This window comes from Hipposideros armiger, unplaced genomic scaffold (genome assembly GCF_001890085.2).
Source record: "Hipposideros armiger isolate ML-2016 unplaced genomic scaffold, ASM189008v1 scaffold_31, whole genome shotgun sequence".
In the NCBI taxonomy this organism is placed as follows: domain Eukaryota; kingdom Metazoa; phylum Chordata; class Mammalia; order Chiroptera; family Hipposideridae; genus Hipposideros; species Hipposideros armiger.
The window spans coordinates 3,911,132-3,935,190 of record NW_017731381.1 but is presented as its reverse complement, the minus strand read 5'-3'; the positions used below and the strand labels follow the sequence as shown (position 1 = coordinate 3,935,190).

General features: G+C 46.9%; 1 protein-coding gene across 2 annotated transcripts in view; it reads right to left on the bottom strand.

Annotated features, from left to right (window-relative positions):
- Positions 1 to 3,914: 3,914 nt before the first annotated feature.
- R3HDML (R3H domain containing like) overlaps positions 3,915 to 24,059 on the bottom strand; it is a 24,263-nt gene continuing 4,118 nt past the window's right edge. The window contains exons 1-5 of one of the 2 annotated variants that reach the window (XM_019637107.1): positions 13,105 to 13,400; positions 10,051 to 10,169; positions 9,799 to 9,931; positions 8,565 to 8,680; positions 3,915 to 5,190 (exon numbers count right to left, since the gene is read on the bottom strand). In XM_019637107.1, the coding sequence (XP_019492652.1) occupies positions 5,058 to 5,190; positions 8,565 to 8,680; positions 9,799 to 9,931; positions 10,051 to 10,169; positions 13,105 to 13,362 (759 nt within the window). In that variant the 5' untranslated portion in view covers positions 13,363 to 13,400 and the 3' untranslated portion in view covers positions 3,915 to 5,057. Of the gene's footprint in view, positions 5,191 to 8,564; positions 8,681 to 9,798; positions 9,932 to 10,050; positions 10,170 to 13,104; positions 13,401 to 24,059 lie in introns of those variants that run through there. The other variant, XM_019637108.1, reaches the window with a different exon arrangement.

Here is a 24,059-nt window from a genome sequence, read left to right as displayed (position 1 = left end):
CTACCTCATTCTCTTGAGTAGCTGTGTAGCATTCCCCTGTGTGAATGTCCCATACACGATTTTATTGGTGTCCTGTTGCTGGACATTTAGGTTGCTTTCCCCACTACACACAGTGATGGTCTTCATACATGTGTCTTGACCCACATGTGGGGAGTATATCTGTCAGACAAATTTTTAGAAGCAGAATCAATCAATATACAAATGTGTAGTATCTTTTACTAAAACCAACCAACCAACCTCTCTCAATCACTTCCTTCCCCACCTCAGCGATTCGCTCTCTCCTCCCTTTGCTGCTAAACTTTTTAAATAGCAGTCTAGGTGTGACCGGTTAGCTTAGTTGGTTAGAGCATGGTGCTGATAACCCCAAGGTGGCCAGTTCGATCCTCACATGGGCCACTCTGAGCTGTGCCCTCCCTAAAAGAGTCAACTATGTCATTGTAGCATGAAAGCAATGTGTAACCAATGACCACGGCTGTTCCCCAATAAAATTTTTAAAAAATAAAATAAAATAAAATAGCTGTCTACACTAGCTCTGTTTTCCCTACCTATATATAGCACTCCCTTCTTCAGTCTGCCTCTGTTCCAGCCCCGCCCCAACACACACACAAACAAACAATTGAGTCTTCATTGGTGAATTAGAATGACTCCACTCCTAAACGTCCAATGAACACTTTACTAGACCCCCAGCAGGATTTGACCGTTGACTCCTCTTCCTTTCAATGACCCTTAGCATCTACTCTGCAATAGTCTTCTGGCTTTCTTCCTTCTTGACTGGGTTTTTTTCTTCTCTGTCTCTTGGTAGTTCATGGTTTTCCACCTGTCCTTAAATACTAGAGTTACTTGGGGCTTACTTCCAAATTTACTTTTTTTTCTCACTCAATTAGTTCTCTTCCCATACTTTCATTCATCATTACCATGGCTCCAATGGCCGTCCATACACCTGTGACTCTCAATGGTGTATCTTCAACCTAAATGTCCCCCTCTGGAGCCCAGATTCATATACCCAACAGCCTCCTAGATATCTCCACTTATATGTTTCACAGACATCTCAACTATAATATGCCCCTCATTGCACTCCTGCTGTTTGCTTCCATTAAAACACCTTCCCCTCTACGCATCTTAATAAAACGGTACCCTCATCCACTCCATCTCCTTTACACCCAACCATGACAAAAGTCCCCTTGAATTCCACTTCCTAAAACATCTCAAAAAACATATCCACTTCTCTTTGTTTCCAATGTCACTACCTTGGTTCAAGCCATCTTCATTGCTCACCTGGATTACCAAAATGCCCTTTTTCCCTGGACCCCAGCCTCCACTCTGACCCTCATTAAATCTTTTCTCCATGAATGTAGCCAGAATTCTCATTTCAAATTCAAATGTGACATGTCATTCCACTGTTAAAATCTCACTGTGGCTCCCCATTGTCCTCAAGTACAGCCCCAAGATTGTTCATGATTTGGCCTCGCACTCCCTCTCCCCTCAACACCCAGCAGATCTTTAGTCCCTGATATTGCCATGTGCTCTTTCTCCTAGCGTGCTACCCTCATTGTCATCACTGCCCCCGAGCCTGACCAGCTTCTCTTCTTCATCAGAAAACATCACTCTGCAGGAAGACCTATGTGATGACTCATTCTAGTTCAGAATGCGCTCTTGTAATTCCCTGTTCTTCTCCTAGGTAGCACTTCCTTCCGTTATAATACTGTATTTGTATCCGTCTTCTGTTGGATGCTCGACTGTCCCACTAGAATTATAAGCTCTGGGAATACAGGAACACTGCAGATCTCAGGGGTTGACAGACTTTCTTTTTTTTCTTTTTTTAAAGATTTTTATTGGGGAATTAGGGGGATAGGAACAGTGCTGGGGAATTGGGGGAAGGGGAACAGACAAGTTGCTGTCGTTTTGTTCTTCAATCTAGTTGTGGAGGATGTCGCTTCACTGGCCCAAGTTGGCACCATCATCGCGCTCTTCTCTGGCGAGGCAGATCAGTCGCCGGCTTCTGGACGGCCGCTCACTGCAGCTGCTGGCCGCTCACGCTGGCTGCTGGCCACACACGGTAGCCCATGGCAATCCACTGCCACAGGGACTGCAGCCCACGCCGTCGCCGGCGACTCATGGCAGCCCAGCTCCAGGTTGAGCTGTTGTTCAGCATCTTAGCTGTGGAGGGCAGTGTCACTGGCCCTCATATGTGGGATCCGAACCGGGGCCCTCTGGCGTCCCAAGCCAGCTCTTAACCATCGCGCCACTCGGCCGGCCCGACAGACTTTCTGTAAGGGGCCAGTTAGTAAATATTTTAAGTTTTGCAACTACTTATGTCTGCTGCGGAAGCGTGAATGCAGTCATAGAAAAATACATAAAGAAATGCGCATGGCTGTGTGCCAATAAAACTTTATTTACAAAAACAGGCAGACAGTCGGATTTGGCTGGTGAGCCATAGTTTGCCCACCCCTGATATTAATCACCACTGGCAATTTTATAGCACTTACTATGCGCAAGGCACTGTTCCCAATGGTTCCCATGTATTCATTCATTTCATGTTTTGAATGACCTCTCGAGGCAGATACTACTAGTGCCCCCATTTGCAGGTGAGATTGAGAGCTCACAGCAACTTAGCTGAGCATACCCAGCCACTAAGTTCAATTTGTAGCTAAGCAGTCTGGCTCCAGAATCTATGCTCTTAACCCTCTTGGTTGGTGAGTGTATGAGCAAATGAGTGATCAAATGAGACTGGGCTATAAAAGTCTTCAGGGCATAAAATACTAGAGGTTTGCAAGTTGTTGTTACCGATTTCTTGCAACAAAAGTTCCCCTTCAGTTGGAACAGAGCTTAACAAACCAGGGTCATAAATGCAACTCCCTTCACCCCGGGTCCTCACCCCCAGGTACGCATGTCCAAGGCATAGCCAGCAAGAGCTGACCCATCTTTCTCATTTCCCTCCTGGCACGGGCTCTTCTCAAAGGCAGTATCAGACATGGGGAACCCAGTAAGTCATCTGGAATTCCCACCCTACCGTGCCATTTTTTGTTTAATTGTCTCTACCTTTGTCCAACCCCTGAGTTTCTCCCTTATCAGTTAAGAGGCAGGGCAGTGAACAGATTAAGACATGCGGCTTTTGAGTCTTATAGAACAGATTCAAATCCAGCTTCTTCGGCCTCAGTTTTTATGTCTGTAAAATGGGGATAGGAACAGTACCTATCATTTAAGATAGCTGTGACAATTCAACGAGATTAAGAGTGTCCTAAGCAGTCCATAAATGCCAGTGGTTGTTATTCTCATAATCAGGACACAGGAAGGTAAGGTGGGCAGTCAAAACAACCCAGGATTTGGGATCAGATGAAGATGCATCTCATGTCTGCTTTTCATTAGCTATGTGACCTCACGCATATAATTCAGGGGGTCATGTGCCACTTAAATTTCCAGAACATTTGGGAAATTGACATAAGGTTGGCAAACCTTTTCCCCCCAATATAAGGACATTAATAATTGTCTTAAAAACCTAACATTAATTATCATCATTGTTTTATAAATTAAAGAACATTTTAATACCCCCCCCAAAAAAAGTAGGAAGGATATGAGAATAATGCACTCACAACAGTGCCCTTGTTTCTCTTATTTCTCTCATTTCCAGCATTTGAAAAGGGGCACTCACCCCAAGCCTTCATGTTTCTCCTCTGTAAAATGCAGCAATAATATACGCACATGCACACGTGTACCGATCTAGCGCATGGGCTTGGAGCAAAGCAGGGGCTGAGGGCCCATTCATCTCCTCCCCTGGTCTTCTTGAGCTGATTTTCCCCTCACTCTATCTCCCCCTCCCCACCCCCACCCCCTCCAACCCCCTACTCGATTTCCTTCTCTCCTTCCTGGGAGCTGAGAGAGGCAGGGACCAGAAAGAGCCACAGCACGGGATCTCAAAGGACTTTATTGGGGGCAGGGCAGGGGTGGTGGTAGTGGTGGTGCTGGTGGTGTTGACATGCACAAGTTGTGGCCAAGAAGGAAATTCACTCCTTCCAGTAAAAGGTAGAAGAGACTCTGGGGAAAGGAAACTGCTTCTATCTGCCAGGCAGGGAGTGGGCCCCAGGTGGAGGGCAAGGTCTGAGGGAGAAATTTTACTATCTCTGGAAACAAAAGGGCTTATGTGTGTTAATGGTATCTGGGTAGGGTGGGGTAGGGAGAGGGGAAATGGTTAATGCGAATGGGAATAAGATTTTACAAGAGAAATACAAAGCAAGAGAGATAGGGATAGAGCTGACATGCAGATGAAAGGGAGAGACCAAAGCAGAGAGAGAGTGATTGAAAGTGGGGGGAGGGGAGGAGAGAAGAAGACAGGCTCTGAAAGAGAGTCCCCTCAGGCCAACTTTGGTTTTCTGCACTCAGTCCTGAGTGCTCAGTTAAGTCTAAAGGGGATGAGCTTGAGCGCTGACCTGGGTGCCTTCGCAGACAAGCTGTGCAGCTCTCAGTAAGTCACACCCCTTCACTGAGCCTCAGTGTACCCATCTGTGAAAGGGGGGCCTGGGCCCTGAGGTGGCTCCAGTAATGTGAACTAGGAATGGGGTGTCCATAGCTAATTTCAATTATTTTTTAAAAGCCTGGACCTGAAATGCGCCCAACTCAGGAAGGGGACCACAGGTCCTGAAAGGCTGCCCAGAAGTTGATTGGCTATTATCGGATGAATGAAGGCGGGCTGCTGGCTAAAGGTTATTTAATATTCTTGGATGGACAAAGACTTATGAGTTTGAGCCCTGCGAGTCCAAAAACTGCTGCCACTGCTCCTTCCAGCGCTGGCTCTCTGAAAACTCAGTCCATTAAAGACACGAGGCCGCTTTCCCAGAGGCCAGAGAAAGAAAGAAGCAACTGAGGAGAGAGGAAGGCAAGGAGGTTGTTTTCTTCTGGCACATGCAAGACATTTAGAAAGAGGAATGAGGAGGAAAAGTCAGAGCAGTGGACTGAGCCCAATTCATGTCTTTAAAAAAAAAAAAGATTCTTGACCTGGTCTTTGGGGAGGGACCCTTGGAGGGTGAGGCCCAGCCCGAGGCCCACCAGAGCCCAAGGCAAATTCAGAACCACAGCAGCCTGTTGGATTTGGGTCCAGAGAAGCACATGTTGTTACTGCAGCTGCCTTGGTAACTGGGGGGGCAGGCGGAACAGGGCTTCCCCATCTTGTACGGTGCCTCACCAATCCAATTGCCCCTGGAAGAGAAAAGGCCCCAGGAAGACAGGGTCAGGGGACAGAGGAGAGTTACCGAAACAACCTTCACACAGGTTTCCAAATCTCAGCACCGCCACGAACTGGCTGTGAGCAAGTCATATCTGCATGCCTCGGTTTCTTCATCTGTAAAAACAAGAGAAGGCTTCCCTCCGGCTCAGGGATGCAGTGAAGACAAAATAATGGAGCCACGTGTGCACCTAGCACCGTGCCTGGCAAATGAGTGACTCCCCAGTAGTGCTGATTTTCTTATTCCTTCCCCTGAACCCCAACTCAGGCAGATCTAAGTTCTGGTCCTGGTCCTGGATTCTGCCACCTGCCAGCTGATGACAGAATAAACCACCTCATTTCTCAAACCTTGATTTTATCCTCTGAATAAATAAATGAAATGGTGTCTTTAGAAATGATGTGAAAACACTTTCTAACTTAGAAGAGTGCTGTGCAAATGAGAGCCAGAATAATTAGATGATGAGTGTAATTCAATCGTGGAGGGCCGTGCCCATGAAGCCTCATTCGGGGCTACTACTAAACATTAATTTCTTCAACGGCCTTATCCCAAATCCATTCCACCTGCTCCTGAGTTAATCCTTTCAACAGACCACAGCCTTGGGGAGGAGGAAGATAGGGAGCCACTGCTTAACAGTTCCAGGGTTCCTCTTTGGGGTCATGAAAAAGTTTTGGAAACATTGTGAATGTAATCAATGCAACTGAGCTATATACTTAAAAATGGCTAAAGTGGCAAATTTTATGTTATATATATTTTCCCACAATTAAAAAAAATTAATAATGTAATATACCGAACCCCATTGAACTGTACACTTCCAATGGGTGAGTTGGATGGTATGTGAATTATATCTCAATAAATCTGTTAAAAAAAAAAAGGAACACTGAATGCCACCTTCTCCTGTTCAAGAGCTTGTAGTGGCTCCCCTATGCAGGGGTTGGAAATTTTTTTTTTTTTTTTGGAAAGGGCCAGAAGAGTCAATATTTTAGGCTTTGCAGGCCAAATGTCTCCATCACATGAAAGCAGCCATAGATAACATGTAAGTGAATGGCGTGGCAGTGATTCAATAAAACTTTATTTACAAAAACAGGCAGCAGGCCAGATTTGGGCTATGGGCCACAGCTTGCCAACTCCTGGCTGACAGAATCACACCTGCTGCCTTCGGCCAGGCATTTCCGGATGCCCGAGCAGCACGCGGATGAATCCAGCTTTCACACGCCATCAGTCCACATCCCTTTTCTCCATCCCAGCTCACAGATCTCGCTTTTTCTGCCTCTTTCTCAAGGCCCGAAATCCTTCCCCCAGCTCTTTCTTACTTGTGGCTGCCTAATAAACTCACTATTGGCCTATTGCGTTAGCAATCTTTGTAAGTCTCCGTGCCTTATTTTCTCACACTTCAAAGGCACACTCTTTGTGGGCAGAAATGGGATCTTTTTTCTCCAAAAGGGATAGTGGAATGACTGTGAGTAAAATCAGCCAAAGTGCTCAGGGAAGCACGCACACTTCTGGTTGGGATGGGACTCCACATTCATCCATTCGACACTTCCGGAGCATTTATTGGGCGTCAGGGTTTGTGCCAGGTGCTGTTGAGTATGCAGTTTTCAAAAGGTCTCCTGGGAATTTGGGGGCGGGGACAGTGAGACACCAGAGGTGATGGCATCAGAGTAGTTCCTTTTTGTTTAATTTAACCACTTGGATAAACATTCTACTGCTTTTAAAAAACAAAGAGCTGACATCACAGTAGTGAAAGGATGTAGGAATGAGTAAGACCTATTTCCCACCCTCACAGAGTTTATAACCTAGTGATAATCATGGGCGCCACTTATTTACCGTGTACTTTGGGTAACAGTGTACTATGATCATCTGCAGGCCAGGGAATATTAGCTCTATTTTAAAAGAGAAGACTGTAGAGGTAAAACGACTTGTCCCAAGTCCTCAGTGTGTGAATAAAACCCAGGTCTGGTAGTGACAATAAGAACCAACACATATTCCCAATGTCTTATGAGACTGGGATGTGTGTGTGTGTGTGTGTGGGTTGCCTGAGTCAGCTCACTTAATTCTCCCAATAGTTCTGTGAGTAGAACAGGCATCTGTTTTGCAGATGAAGAAACAAGCATAGAAAAGTTAAGTTAAATTACAATTCAAACCCTGTCAATCTTGACTCCAGAGCTTAACACTCTTAATAACTATACTGTTAAAAAATATAACTATACTGTTAATACTCAATGCTGCAAAAATTCAATATGCCAGCAAGCAAATTGGAACAGTCCCTTACGCTGTTTGTAATGGAATTTGGTTGTTATATTTTTCCTTGTCTGATAAAGCTGGCCTACAATCTGATACTTTGTCAATTCCTAGAGACTTTATGTTCACGCTACCAATGACATCATAACATCAGAATAGTATAGTAGACACAACATAAGACTTGGAATAAAAAAGCTTGGTTTTCAGACATTGCTGCTACTTCTTGGCTTTGTGACTTTTGGTAAATTACTTACCCTCTCTGATTCTCAATTTCTTAATCTTTAAAAAAGGGAAACTATTCTCCCAGTGTCTCTCCCTTTTTCCTTCTTTCTCTTTCTTATCTTCAATGAGATAATAAAGTGAAAGTATTTTATAAATGGTCAAGGACTATGTGAGAGTAAAAGACAGTTATCATTATGTAATTTAAAAATCCTAAATATCACGCTTTCTTAGAATTTGTTCTTGTTTCTGTATAAGGATCTGTAATGCTTGCAAATTTGTATGCTGTTCATTGGATGGGAACTTTCATTTCCCTTTCTCTATGTTTCTAAGAGACTCGTCTTAGGACCACTTGTGATCTGTCCCCCCCACCTAGCTGATTGGAGAGTCTGGAAGAGTCTGATTGACTGAACTTGCTCATTCTATCCTTCCTTTCCTTTGCGATCTGCCTGCCTGTGGGGAGCATGTGTTCTTGGCTGCTCTATTTCCTGTGGTAAGCTGAGAGGGGCTGGCACTGCCTTTGCAGGAAGAGGCCTGTCTGTGGTTGTCCAGTGCTGCTTGTCAATGGGTGTGCAGCTCTAATTCAACAGTGAGATATTTGCAAGCCCACTTGGCTGGCAGATCGAAGCCACATTCTCCGCTGTTGACTTCATCACTGACACTGCTTGTCCATCTGCCTCAGTCCTCTACCTCCCAGTTGATGCTGAAATTTGGGTAAAGTAAAAGGGTTATGAACGGACTCTAAGACTACCAAAATGTATGGTATTGAGGTTACTAAGAATGGAAGAAGGGGGGGGGTGTCCTGTGTGCCTTCCTTTTCTTAGGATTCTGCCCACCCTACCTCAGGACCCACCCTCCTGCCCCAGAACCCCATCTCAGCGCTGTACTTACTTAATGGCGTAGTTGCAGACCAGGTACACTGCCTGGTGCCAAGTGCTGCCCCAGACGCTGATGCTTCCACAGGTGTGGATGGCACAGCCCAGCCGATTGGAGGATGCCCACACCATCTGAGGAAGGACAAAGACAGGGAGGCTAAGAGAAGGAGTCAGTGAGAGGGGCCCAGGGTTCCCTGGGGTTGGGAGGCTCCCGGGCTTGTTTCAAGGTGTTTGCACTAAGTGAGGTCTGCCTGTCTCAAGGTGAGGGGGCTGGAAGCACCATAATGTTTCTCAACTTTTTTTTTCCTTACTACAACCAATAAGGAATCAATTTTATATTGTTATCTTGTTGTGTGTGCACACGTGCATGTGTGTATGCGTGCACGCGCGCGCGCACACACACACACACAATATTGGAACAAAAGTTTTATGAATCAATATTTAATCTTATGTGGGAAATATGCTAATATTTTCTGTACTGCTCTATTAGGTTTTTTCTTTTCTTTTTTCCTAGTAACCTCTGTTCGAAAATTGTTGTTGTGTTGGATGTTAAAATACAGACTTTGGAGTTAAACAGCCTATGGCCAGAATCTCAAACACTTGCTGTGTGACTTTCACCAAGTCACTTACCCACTCTGTGCCTCAGTTTCTTCTTTGGTAAAATGGAGACAATATTTCATAGGATGTCAGGAAGGACATTTGGTTTAGGCCTCATATTTCCTAGAGGGTCTCAAATTTAGGTTTTGACATTAACTCCAAATGAGTCACAGAGAGACTGACAGGGCTGAGAGATAATATTTATCATACAATTGGAAGTTTCTGTCCTATTTCTTGCCACATTATATTGCATTGCATTTTTACGTGTGATAAGTGTTAACATATTCAATATTAGCACTCAAAATATACTATGATTTTTGTAACCTTATCTTGGCATTTCTTTTTTTAAGATAGCGGGAGCCTTACAAAACAGAAGATACTAAAAAATGTTTGGACCCACTGAATTCAAAGGCAAATCTTAAACTTGTCAGACCACACGTCTCCATTTTGAGGTCAAACAACCTGGTCAGCCTACCTGACACTCAAAACCAGATCCAGCTCAGCTCAATTCAACTTTCCAGGAACATGCTGATTATGTGGAAGGAAGTCCCAAGGGGGCTCTGTTTTATTTGTAACTTTTGTTCCACCATATTCTTCTTCTGAGGCACCAGGATGTGTTCTCCCACCAGCCCTTAGTCCCGACAAAGGGGTACCTGGGTATAGTGGGAGCAGACCGGACCACTGCAGCGCCAGGGGCAGTGAGGGTTACAGTCCTTTGGGGCTGGATATAAGTAGTGCCGCTTCTCCTCAGACCAAGACTTCACGAGCTCCACCACGGAGCGGTAGCTGGGGAGGCAGAGAAGATGGAAGACGCTGGGTGGGAGAAAGGAAAAGTCGCTCTGCCACCAACCAGCTCGGTGACCTTGTTGAACGACTGAGTGAAGGAAGGGCAGAAGGTCACTCACCGGCCAGAATGGATGGAGAGGTTCTGGCCCACGTATCTCATCAGCTGTGAGGGCCCGTGGGCCCAGATGCACTGGGTGGCCCAGGCCTCGGCAGACCTGGCCAACCGCTCATCCCAGACCTGGGGAAAGAAAGGCCATGGAATTCCCCGGGGAACAACCATCATCATCACAACAGTGTCCAGGGACACACATTTATCTGGTGCCATTACGCCCCCATCCCTTCAAACCTTGCAACAAATCCACTTGGCAGCTTAGAAAACTGAGGCTCAGAGAAGGCCTATGACTGACTCCAAGGTCAACAGCAAGTCCACATCAGAGCCGAGGTGCACACCCAGTTCTCTGACTCCTACCTAGTAGGGTGCCCTTTCCCCCTCACTGGACTTCAAGTTGGGGCTCTATGCTCTGAGTGGGGTCTCAGGGTATGGGTCCAGGAGTTCTCAGCAGTCCCTAGAAGTGGCTGAGCCCAAGGTGAGGGGAAGATAACTTATTTTATCCTATCGTATTTTTAAAATATATTTATTTTAACATTAAAAATATTTAATTCAAAGGTTTTTTTAAAGTAATGAACACATGCACATTTAATATGTAAGATACCCAAAGGAGGAAAAGTGGAAAGTCTCTCATCTCTACCCTACACCTGTCCCTCCAGCCACCCTGCCCCCTAGAGGCAACTGCCACTGTCCTCCTCCAGAATTCTCTATACCTGTACAAGCATAAATACACACACACACACACACACACACACACACACACACACACACGGTGCCAAAAAATGTATACACATTTTAAGAAAGGAAAAAACTATTAAAATTGTAATACTCAATATATACCAATAACAAAAGATGAACACAAGTCACGTTGGACTTCTTCAATCACAAGAGGTGCTCAAAGTGGTTACCACCAGCATCTAGACACTTCTGATGACAGCAAACTACTGCTTGAGCAATGTGAACCAAAGTGTCCACTTGTCCACTTGTATACATTTTTTTTGTACCCCCGGTGTGTGTGTGTGTGTGTGTATGTGTGTGTATATATATATATATATACATATATGTGTATATACACACACACACACATACACACAATATATACACGTTTTTATATATGGTTTATAGGTAATTATATATGATATATGTGTATATACACACACACACATATTCACATATGGCAGCATGCCAGACATTCTATTTGGCACCTCTCTCTTTTCACTTAACAAAATAGGTTATCTTGGTGATTACTCCACATCCATACGTAGAGAATACCCTTCTCATTCTTTGTAACAGCGTCATCATTTTCCAGTGTATGAAATATTCCAAGCTTTATAATCTGAAGAAAGCATCGCTTAAACAAATACTAGCTCCCTTCCAGTTCTGAGTTCCTGGGATTCTCTGAGGCATTATTTGTTCATTCAGCAGATACTGAGCAGTATTTCCAGGCACCGAGGACCCATAGTCTAGCAAGGAAATGAGACTTGAGGCAATCATTACAATCCTGGCGGATGTGAGAATGTGAAATAGGGGACCGGACCGTTCTTGGGGCTGTGGGAGAGAAAGGGTATCCTTGAGCAAGGATATCTGTCCTGCAGGCAGGAGCCAGCTAGTAAAGCAGAAACGGGGGCACCAAAAGAGGGGTACAAACATCTCCCAGGGTTGTGGGACTCATAGTCTCTTAGGAAAGCAGGAGAATGTTTCCTTCACGCTACAAAGGGGGAAACTGAGGGAAGAGGCATGCTGATATCAAACCCACACTCACTGACCCTCCCCGAGGTCCCTGGTGACACATCTAGCTCTCTCTGCTCCACACCACAGGCCGTAATTAAACACCCGTGAGTGCCGTGCACACATAACTGGTGCTCAATAAATGTGTCATTTGTTTGAAAATGGAGGACCTTCTATGTGCCAGTTGCTGTGTTAATAAATGAATGAGTCAGTCAAGGAACAAATAAGTAAGTGTTCCCCCACCTCTAGCTGTCTGCCATTTCTGCTCCTCTCCCCACCCCTCCCCAACACCTTATCACTACCTGACATTATATTCTCTCTATATTTTGTTGTGTATGTTGGTTTTCTATCATTCCCCACTGAAATGTAAACTCCGTAAGGGAAGGGCTTCCGTCCATCCTGTTCTGGGCAGCATCCACGAGGCTTAGCGTGGTAACTGACCCTACGCAGGCGTTAGCATGTAAGTGAATGGACACGTTGCAAAAGAATTTTCAGGATGTTGAGTAGCAAGTCTTTGGAGAAAGAAATCTGTGGGTGGGCTGGAAGGATGTCTCTCCAGGCCGGTTTGGGACAATGGCCCCAGAGAAGGGGCTGTGATAAAGAGAAAGGTTCCCGCCTTCACTCCGGGAGTCTGGCTGCTGGGAGGCTGGGGTGACAGCCACCAGCTCCGTCTCTTTGAGCGCAGACATCCCAGCTTCTTCTGATGATTAGCTGCTGGTTTTCCCCAGCCTGAGACCCCCCCAGGTACCAGGCTCCAAACTCTACCTCCCCAGGCTTTGCTGAGGACAGTCTGGGGTGTCTATCACACCTCTGGGGCAAAGAGACAATATCATGGAAAGCTCCAGCCACCCACTCGCTTCAGGTCCCCAGTGAGGAGCCCAAATTCTTGGGCAGGGACTTCTTGTGTTGGTTAAGACCACAACCTTTAGCAGCAGGCCAACCTGGGCTGGAATCCCTGCTGGGTGACCTGGGACAAATTAACTCCTGCATCTCAGTTTCTTTACTTGGAAAATGGAGATGACAGTTCCCACCCTGAAGAAAGAGGTGTGTCCTCAGGGTTATGTGGAGCACCTGGGCACAGTAGGTGCTCCATAAGTGGCAGTCCTCTGTCCTCTGACTCCCCTCCTCCCCCACCCCCTCTGCCCCAAGACCTGTGCAATCACCTTAATGTCCTCATCGTTAAAATGGGCAGACTAATTCCTGCCCTTTCCACAGGGTCCAGACACCCAGAAACTGGCTAGTGGGGCCAGGCTAGGGAATAGTCCAGCCTTTCCAGGACACGGTGAGACGAGTGGCGTTTGCCAGAGGGGGAACTGGGGAGGGCACGGGGACTCACCATATACTCCATGTTGGCAGCAGATGGGTGCACGCTGGCCCTGATGTGGTTGTGATAATCCAACAAGGCACTCATGTCCCGGGCAGAGATGTGGCGCTTCCGCCTGGAGCGGGGCACCCCCAGGCCGCTCAGGGGCCACACGGCTGTGCCCTCAGTCCGAGCCAGTGCCAGGGTGGCATTGGGCATTAAAGCGTTCACCGTCTGGCTTGCCCAGAAGAGCAGGCCTGCCAGGCCCACGGTGCCAGGCAGCAGGGGCATAGCTGGCTGGAAGGGTCACACGTCTGCCTCGTACAGTAAGAGCTGGCTGCCTAGAGGGGGTAGGCATGAGGGCACCAAACCTTGAGTGCTCTCGAGCACTGCCACTCCAGAGGATGCTAACCCTGGGACCCTGGCAAAGACTTCCTAACTCCAAGGTGCTCAACGCCCAGTCCTTCCCACCCCAGTGGGCAACAGAAAGAAATGCCCACAGTGGCTAATCTGGACCGGGACCTGGGGTGAGATGGTGCTACCACGTCAAGACCAGGGCTCCATCCCACCAGCCCCAGAGACAGACCCCAGTCCTCCCCAGCCTGGACACCCTCTTCACCCATCCTGCTTGAAGGGGGCTTCCTCAAAACCCTTGGAGGAGCAGGGCCAAATTTCCCTAAAGCTTAGTGAGGGCACTTCATCCCTGAGCTGCTGCACTTTCTGGATGGAGAGCGAGACACAGAAAGAAGCAGATGGCGAAGAATGAATGAGGCAGAGAGAAAGAAACATGAAAAACAGAAAAAGAAAATGAGAGAGACCAAAAAGAAGATACAGGGAAAAGAGATGAAAGAAAAAATAGAAAGAAGGATACAAGAGAGAATGAGAGATGATGATAGGAGGGGAAAAAGAAAGAACAAAGGAGAGAGAAATAGAGGTAAAGACAAAGGAAAAAAAGAACAGACAAGAGGGAGAGAGAGCTAGAAGCAGAGCGAAAAATAGAGGAAAAAAGAACAGAGGAGAGGGGGAGAGAGAGAGAGAGAGAGGATGAGAAGGGAGCCAGAGGGAGAGGTGTGGGAGCCCAGGCAACAGGCTCCCCAGGCGCATACCCAGGACAGGCAGCCCAGGCGGGGAGCAGGAGGTGGCAGAGGAGGCAGGGGACCTCTGCAGACACCCTGGCCCACCTGGCAGCACAGCGACTTGAATGGTCGGTCCCCTGGGAGCTGATGGCCTCTGATGCGCCAGCCCAGAGCCTCCACCCCTTCGAGCCAGACCAGACGTACACAGGAGGCTCCGCCCACTGCCCGTTTGAAAGCTTTCCTCGCCCACCCTCTCACTTCTGCTGTTCCTGCTTCCACCTGGAACGTGCAGGGCTGGGGCTAGACTGCTGGTCAGGGTGGGGATGTGGCAATGGCAGGGATTCCAGGAGGAAGTACCACCCGCCTCGGGAGACCCCTGATGCAAAGGCTTCTCTGTGCCTTCCAGACCCCAACATATTAAGGCCACCAGCATCCAGAGAGTGTTTCCTGACTGTTTTCCCTACAAAGTCCTCTGGCCTCAGAGCAGGCACCTAACATGACCCCATCTCATGAGCACCTGCTATGCACCAGGCCCGGGCTGAGTGCTCCACACACGCCATCTCAGCTAACTCTCAGAAACAGATTCCACAGCTCCCTATTTTACAGATAAAGAAACCGAGTCCCAGAGAGGTGAAGGAACAGCCCAAAGTCAGGCCAGCCTGTCTACAACAGAGTCAGATTCACATCCAAGTCTGACCCTAGCGCCCTATGAGTATGTAAAGAGGATGCCATTTTCATAACCAAACCCATATAGATGCATTGGGAACAAAACTAGGAGCATACTCACAATGATGCCGCTCAAACGTAGCACAGCGTAGCCTCATTAGTTAAGCCCATGGAGCTGGGTTCAAATCCCCATTACTTCACTCACTGCCTCGGTGGCCTTGGGCAAACTACTCAACCATTTTTGTGCCGCACCTGTAAAATGCGAGTCATATGGGACCTACCTGGAGCATTGTCGCATGGACTAGACAAGCTAACATTTGTGGAGCGCTTGGAAAGTGGCACACAGCGTATGTTGCATGTGTGTGTGCCTGCATGAGTATGCATGTGCTTGTATGTTGTATGTGGGTAAGCACATACATATATGCACATGCTTATGGTTTGTGTGTCATGTATGTGTGTACAGATGCATGTATGAGCATGCAGGGGTGTGTGTGTGTGTGTGTGTGTGTGTGTGTGTGTGGTCAAATCCCCTTTGATCTCTGAGTTGCTATCCTTTTGGGTTAAGAAAACTTAATTTTCTCCTCGCTGATTAATTGTACTCTCCACGAATAACAAGCAATACTTCTGCAACGAGGTGGGTAGACTTCCAAAAAAGATGGTACATAAAAAAACCAAAGTTGCAGCATTTGCAAGTCTTCAGCCTACTCCTCCAGTGACCTCTGAGAATCCCCAGGCAGAACCAGGTGGTGACTCTCCAGCCCAGGGCTGGAGGCTGGGACTGGGCTACCTGAGCAGGGTCCTCCCGAGACACATGGAATTCCCACCTCAGGCAGCCGCCCAGCCTCAGCGTCCGTGGTCCAGACAGTGCCTGCTGCCAAAGCACACGCCTTCCTGCTGGAACAGCTTCCTCCAGCCCGGGCTGGATGCTGGGGGACGTGGGGCAGAGCCTTGAGCAGTGAGAGCTGCCAACCCCGACCTCTGCAGGGCTTTCCCACCACCCCAGAAGGACAAGAGAGACTGGCTCCAATTTAGCCCCATCTCTGCCTACGGTATGCTGGGTGTCCTGGGCAAGTTCCTATCCTTCTCTGGGCCTCAGATGTCCCATTAGAGAAAGTGGACTAAGGGCTTTTCTGCCTACAGCGAGCTGGGATCCATGGTATGCCAGGAGGAGCTCTGAGCCCAGGGGAGGAGAACATAGGCAGCCTTGGCACTTAGGAACCCAGGAGTGTCAACAGTTCTGCCCCGCTCTCTCAGAATGCTTCATGTGACCTTCTCCCATGTTACTTACGTTGGTTCACGTGTCCTCACAGCCGCCTTTGAGGAAGTCACCCCATGCATTGTACACATGAGGTTCCTGGGGCACATGGAGCCTTGGTGACTTGCCCTAGGGCCTGGAGCTTCTCTGTATGGTCACTGGGGTTCTGGAAGTGAACATCCTTGCACATTTACCAAATGCACACACATCCACTGTGCACATACCACTCACACGTATATGCACGTGTACACACACACACACACATACACACACACACACACATGAATATCCTCTTCCCACAAATCACAGACAGCCCGCTCCCTCCGCCCCTCCAGTCCTTTCTACTGTCCCCCCTCAGGTGCCCTTGCATAAATATACAGAAACCCATCCTTTACACATTCAATCAGACCTAACACATATAAGCCTTTGCGACGACCTCAGTGCCCAGTGCTGTTTGAAGCACTTTCTGGGGAGGAGCTCATTTCATCTTCAGAACAACCTTATCAGGTCGGTATTATTATTGTCACCACATCCATTTTTATATACATGAGGAAATCAAGGCACAAGGAGGTGAATCATTTGCCTGGGGTCACACATCCAGTGGGTGGCAGAAGTGGGATAGACACCTGGACAAGCCGGTTACACTGTCTCTCCACAGAGACAGACAGACAGACAGACATGGAGGAAGGTACAGCCCCTCAGCCCAGCCACACACACAAAATCACCATCTGCCACCCCACATGTTCACACATCCACAGAAATCCAGAAATGGCAATGGTGGCAAACACACAGGGCCACTCCTGGCCACTCCGCCAGCTGGGACCTTCTCTGGTGTCCTCATTGGCGAAGGCAGGTTTCCAGTGGGTAAAAATGTTAGACGGTGGGGGCAGGAAACAACCAGGGGCAGCCCAGGCTAATTAATGCCCTGGCTGGGCTCACTTTAGGGTCAGAATACTTTCTCACCCTGGGATGTTATCACCCTGGATTCAGCTACGGCCCCATCTTCAACCTCCTGGAATTCACTCTGGGCTTGGACGAGCAGAGGGGAAATTACAGTAGACAGTTTTCGAGGCAGTATAGCTCGGTGGCTAACAGACAGCCTAGGTCTATGACCCACCTCCATGGCTTACTAGCTGTGCAACTGGGGGCAAGTTACTTAACCTTTCTGTGCCTCAGCTTACTCATCAATAAAATCAGGTTGCCTCATGGCATTGTTGTGAGGATTAAATGAGTTAGTACTTCTTAAGACATTTGACACAATGCCCAGCACGGAGTAAGCAATCAATATGTGTTACCTATAATAATAGCTAATGATAATAACAATAATAGTCAACATTTATTTAGCACATACTAGATGCCAGGCGCTAAATGTTTTAGGAACATGATCTCATTTAAGCCTTGCTCCAGATTCATAGGTTAGATATTAGGATCCCCACTGTAAAGACAAGCAGAAGGAAACTCAGAGAGGTTAAGTAACTTATCCCAGTTCACACAGCTAGTCCCAGTAGAAATTGGATTCCAATGCTAGGTCTCTCTCTTACTCCATAAAGTTACTTTTGAGAAGAGACTGTGGGACAGGAGCCTGGTGTTTGAGAGAGGAGATTGAGAAGGCTGGAAGGCCCTAAGAAATCTCTAGGTCACCTTGAGGAAAGAGGTTCAGAGAGGTTAAGTAACTTATCCAAGGTCACACAGCAACTGGCAGACTCAGGACTGCAACCCAGATCTATATCACTCCAAATCCAAGTGGAGGAGGGAGAAGAATGCATGAAAAATAACAGCAGTGATCCAGACTCTTTAAAATGTTCCAGGTCAAATGCCCCAGGTTCTTCCAAAAGATAAACTGTCAGAAAATCAAAGGGATGGAGGGAGAATCAGTAGAGACTTAAAAGACACACATTTTTTATACAGCCAAGACCAAACTCTGCTGTTTAGGGATGTGCACTTGGGCGATAATACTATAAAGAAATCCTATAGAAGTCAGGCTGTAATTGAGGTGGGACAGTTGAGAGGCTCCTATTTCCTGATCTGACTGCTGGTTATAAAGGGTTCGTTCATCTTATTAAGTTCTACATTTGTTTTATGTGGCTTCCTGTATTTGTGTTTTGTTTTACCATACAAGGCTTTTTACAAAAGAACAGCAGTAGTAATTTATACAGTGACACCTTCCATCTGTTAACTGCCTTAACCATGCATGAAAATTTTAATCTTCTTTTAACAGTTTGAGGACACTGAGGTTCAAAGAGGGAGGCAACTTGCCCACAGTCACACAGCAAGTAAATCTGGGAGCCGGAGACTCAGCCCGTGGCTTGGGGTGTTTCTGCAGCACAAGAGGTGGTGGTTGGGCTGCGCTGGTGGTAGTTCCTGACCCAGCGAGGGGGGGGGGGAGGTCTCAGGACAGATTCAGAGAAACTGACTCCTAAGAAGACAAAGAATCCTAAAAGCACTTTTGGGGGCCCAGCTCCTGCTCTGTCTGCACCTATAGATAGCAGTGTCACCTCTTTGGCAGGGTATCCAGAGGGAGGCAAGATGGCCTAATGGGCAAGGACCAGAGCTGTGGCGTCAGATAGGTGACCCGGGGCAAGACATGAGCCCTCTCTAAGCCTCAGCTTCCCCATCTGTAAATTGGTAATGATAAACAGGCGCTACCTTATTTGGCCATTGTTGGAAATTCAGTGAGATATGGAAAGTGTTAGCACACAAAGTTTGTTCAATGTTAGCGATTAACCTCCCCAAACAGTAAAACTGTGCGATTCCATTGACAGGATGCTCAAGAACAGGCAAAACGAATTTAGGGTGCTAGAAGTCAGAACAGTGGCTCCTTTGGGGGGTGCTGACTGAGGCGGACATGAGGACGCTCCTACTGAGGGTGCTGATTCTGTTTCATATTTTGACCTGGGTGGTGATTACATGGGTGTACATGTGTAAAAATTCATCTAGTTGTATACTTAAGATTTCAGCACTTAAAAATTAATGTATACCTCATTAAAAATTTTAGAATAATCTGTGGTTTAAAATAAAGTCTTTAAAAGATTTCTTCCAACAAGTATAAAATGCAAACCCTATCATATATTAAAAAAACCACACACACACACTGACAGAAATATCCCATTCCTGTCCCCCCAACACACACTTCCTACCCAATACACACAAATACTCTCCCAGGACACCCACTAAAACCCCCACACTGCACACACAGAGCCAAAGACCCCGACATTAACACAAATAGCAGTCACTGTCCAGTAGAGCACACACACCTGCACTCCCACTCCACCCCACAGCACATCCCTCTCCAAATATAGATGCTTTTCCACTCCGGGTGCATGGAAACACACCCTACATGCAAACACAAACAGAGACACACACAAACCAAACCCATAGACCAAACTGACGCGATTGGCAGACTTGTGAGTCAGACAGACACGGGTAGGGGTCTTGGCCTCACCATAGGACCTGGGTCAAGTCATATAATTTCTCTGAGCCTCAGTTTCCTCACCTGTAAAATGGGCCCAATAAGATCTTCATGATATGAAATAACATTTTAAAAGACCATGAGCAAAACAGCTCTCTCTGAGGGAAACTGTGTCTCGTTTGTCTCTGAACCCCCAGTGACTCACATCATGTCATTGTAAGTAAACGTGTGTTGTCAGTTCTCATCAGCTTAGTCGATAGATACGATATGATCCCAGTAAAAAATTCCAGCAAGGTTTCGGGAGGAAATTGGCAAGCTGATTACAAACTTCATGTAGCAGAGACCAGCCCAAGAATTTTCAAGTCACTCCATTAGTCCTATTAGTAATACATGATGATTAAGCAAAAAAGCAAAATTGGGCAGTTAGCTAGGTTGAAAGAGAAGCTGGGACATTAGGGGTGAGCCTGTGAGACAGCAGTGCGAGGAGAGGGAACAGAATGGGCAAAGGATCTGAGGCTGGAGGGAACTTGGTTCATTTGAAGAACTGAAAAAAGGCAGGTTAGGGAAGGCATACAGTGTAAGAGGTGGGTTGAGAGATGGGGTCAGAGGTAAGTAGAGGCCATTTCTTGCAGGTTGGAGGCCTTGAATGCCACACCAGCGGCAGGGCTGGTGAAGACCTGAGATATTTTGTGCTTTGCCCTGTTGGGGTGGGGGGGCTGGAGGCTGGGGACTGGGACGGAGGTGGGGAGAGCAGCCCAGGGCTTAGCCCTTCAGGGAAAGAGAGCACTCCAGTCCAACCTAGGAGCTGATTTTCCATGGAACCCCAGAACCCTGAAACCAAGGGGGGGCCATTTCCGCCCTCCTCCCCACCCTTAGAATTCCCAGCAGTGTTGGCAGGGGCTGAGCCAGGGAACCCCTCACCCTCCTGGGTGTCAGAGAGATCTAGCCCTCTCCTCCCCAAAAGGAGGTGGTGGGAGCTGGAGGGTGCAGACGGCCAGGAGGGTTTAACCCTCAGGGGGCGCCCTGTGCTCCTGCGCCCTGGCTCAGCAGTCCAAGGTGGAGGCCACCAGGGGTCAAGGCTGTGTCCCCAGGGCGAGCGGCCGGAGGACTGGAGAATCCTTGTCCTGGTCCAGCCCGGACAGCTGCACAGCCAGGTGTGGCTGCGGAATTTGCTGTGTCGCCTGCCCGCGCAGCTGGAGCGGAAAAGCATTGGTGTCAGCGGCGCCCCCCTCCTCCCCTCAGCCTGGCCACCGCATTCCTGCGCGGGGTGCGGGCCCTGCGGCCACATCCCAGCGCAGGACCCTACAAATTCAACAGGGAGGGGGCCGGAAGGGACCCGTGGGACCCTCTGGACCTCCCTGCTCCTCAGTGACGTGAGAACTGAGCCAGACTTTCCATCTGTTAAATGGGGACTTGGCCTTGCCTGTCTCACAAGCTTCAATGAGCACCAAAGATGAGCATTTCTATTTCAGAGGTGACCACCTATTGTGCGCCTACTGTATGCCTGACACTTAGTAAAGTAAGGTTTCACTTATTTATCTGGCAATGAAGTTAGTCTGATACCATTCTCATTTTTCAGATTAGGAAACAGAGAGATAAGTGACTTGCCCTAGGTCACACAGGTAATAAATTCTGAATCTACCTTAGAATCCATGTCTGCGTTCTGAACCAATGAACTACCCGGCCCCTAAACCCTATCGACTGTGACTTAGTCAACCTGTAGTGCTGTGACCACGTAAGCCATTCTTTTCGTCAGGCAGGTGAGGTCAGAGTGGTACTCCCCAGACCCTGAAGCAGTGTGGGCTAGTGGTTAAGCACTTCGCCCGGTGGGGCCTACCCAGTCTAGTTTGAATCTGAGCTCTGCTGCCTTGCTAGCTGTGTGACCTTGGCTAAGTCACTTTTTTAGCCTCTCTGTGCCTCAGTGTTTCCACTTGTAGGATGGAGTAATAACAGTGCCCACCTGTGGGGTTGTTGTGAGAAGGAAAAGAATCAAATACAGTTAACCCTGGAACAACATGGGTTTGAACTGCACGGGTCCACTTCTATTCGGATTTTTTTTAAATAAATACATACAGTACTATAAATGTATTTCCTCAAAAACTTTTTTTCTCAGGGCCGGCCGAGTGACTCTGTTGGTTAAGAGCTCTTGCTCAAGAGTGCGAGCTCTGAGCAACAGGGTCGCCAGTTCGACTCCTGGCCTGAGCTGAGCTGCCAACAGGTGGCAGGATGGCTCAGCTAAAAAAAAAAAAAAATTTTTTTTTCTCTAGTTTAAGAATACAGCACAGTATAATGTATATAATATACAAAATACATGTTAATCGATTGTTTATATTATCAGCAAGGCTTCTAGTCAAGAGTTGTTATTAAGTTCTGTTTAGAACCCAGGCATTTTACCCCTAGTCTGGTATTCCATATATATAATTTCATAAATTACAAAATATAACAAATGTACAAGATTTATAAAATATAAATATATAGTTTAAGGAACATTTTTAAAGCAAACACCTATGTGACTACCCCCAGGTAATGAACTGGAATATTGCCTATACCCCCAAAACCCTCTGAACCCAATGCCCTCCCTCCATTCTATAGGTAACTGCTAGGCTGACACTGGATACTCAGTCCCTTGCTTCTCTTTCTAATTTTACCCATTAGAAACAACAGCTCCCTCCTCTCAGACCTCAGCCCTGTGGCCGCCTGAGATAGGAGGGTCTGGGGTCTGCGGGAGATAGTAGTCAGAGGAAGGAGCAAGATAGTCCCCAAGGCTGCTGGGGATGGTGCAGGGTCCCCCACAACCCCTTCCTGCTGCTCTCCTGATCCCTGCCCTCTCACACCAGCCCTTCTAACCTTGTGCCCAAAATGGGCCCAGATAATGGGCAGCCTGAGCTTGTGAGTTGGGGGGCACAGCCAGTGGATGCAACCCCCTCCCAGCTAAGCAGTCAGGCAGCCTGGCCTTTGGCAGACACCAGCTTTGCCAGGGAGGAGCTAGCTGTCCCCTCTGGCTAGAAAGAGAGGTGGCCAGAGGTTAAGAATGGAGAAGGCATTGCAGAGGAGAGCTGGGAAGGATGGAATTGGTGCTGGGGATGAATTACTTCTGCTGGCTGGCCAGGAGCTGCAGACAAAGGCCACCTGCGGGGAGAATGACTGGGCAGCCTCTCCGCCCTGCCAACCCCGAGTGAATCATTTCACGCACACTGGCCAACAAAAGGGCACCTGCTGGGTGCTCTTCCTGGAATGACCTCTTCCCACTGTTCCTCTGGCCAACTCCAGGCCAGCCCTTCAGACTTCAGCTTACATAAAAATGATCTCTTTTAAGTGCGCTTTCCTGAGCCTCCCCCTCCTGGTCCTTAAGGAGTCCTCTCCCCATGGCCCTAGGGATGCTCTATTTAACCCGTTATCATTCAGTATCTTTAAAACTTGATGGGCCACAAAACCCCTTTCACAGTGATCTATAATCAATTTCTCTTGTTTATAAAGAAGCACTTTGAATTTTAAAATAATTTCCTTTATATCAGCATATTAATAATGATTCTTTAATTTATTTAACAAATTTTTTTGTTTAGAAGGTGCCAGACATGGTTCTAGACACTTGGGATGCATTAATGAATAAAACAAGCAACATTCCCTACCCTCTGGAGTTGACATTCAAGTAGGAAAGGCAGAAAATAAACAAATGAATACATAAATTGTAAAGTATATTTTAAAAAGAATCTTTGATGATACTCCTAATCCATAAAGTCTTTCTACTATAGTTTTTGCCATTTAATCAAGTGATACAGGTCAATTTACTTTAAAACAGACCAAGATCATTGTCAAAATAGAGACCTCTTTTTCAATGGAAACACCGTTTTTTTAAATTCTACCCCAGCAGAATTGAATCTTATGAATCAGTGGCATTAGGATGTAATGTGGTTGTAAAGAAGAAAAATTCTTTAGAGAAGGCAGGAAAAATTTACGTTTCATTTTATTCATATTTAGTTTACATATATTTATGTTCACTCTGGCCAAAAATACAATCATAACCTCAGAAGAATTCCTTGCAACCATTCCTCAAATTTAATGATTTTATATTTTTCAAAAAACTTAAACCGCTATCAAAATGAAAAGACAAGTAAAAGTGATTTTCAAAACATTCGAAAAGCAGAGTGTTTATTTGTCCAAGAGAAACTCAGACTGAAAGATGAATTCTATAATCTCCAAGGTCTTACCTTAAAAGTGACATACATACAGGGTTTGCTTATGAAATTACATTTAGCACTCAATAAGAAAATGTTACTTTTTTGTAGCAGACATTTTTGGTTCTAGTTCTCCATTTCTGCAGTAAACATGAAGCCATGTGCGTCTGTAAAATCTGACTCTAAGAAATCTAAAATCTAAAATTCTGTGCAAAGGTCAAAATTATGATAATTTGATTTATAAATTTTAAACCTTATATGATGGATTTTTAGACATTTAATTAAAAGTGTTGGGCCGGCCGAATGGCTCAATTGGTTAAGAGCTCGCTCAAGAGTTTGAGCTCTGAGCAACAGCGGCTCGATTCCCAGCCCGAGCTGAGCAGCCGCTGAGCTGCCAACTGGTAGCA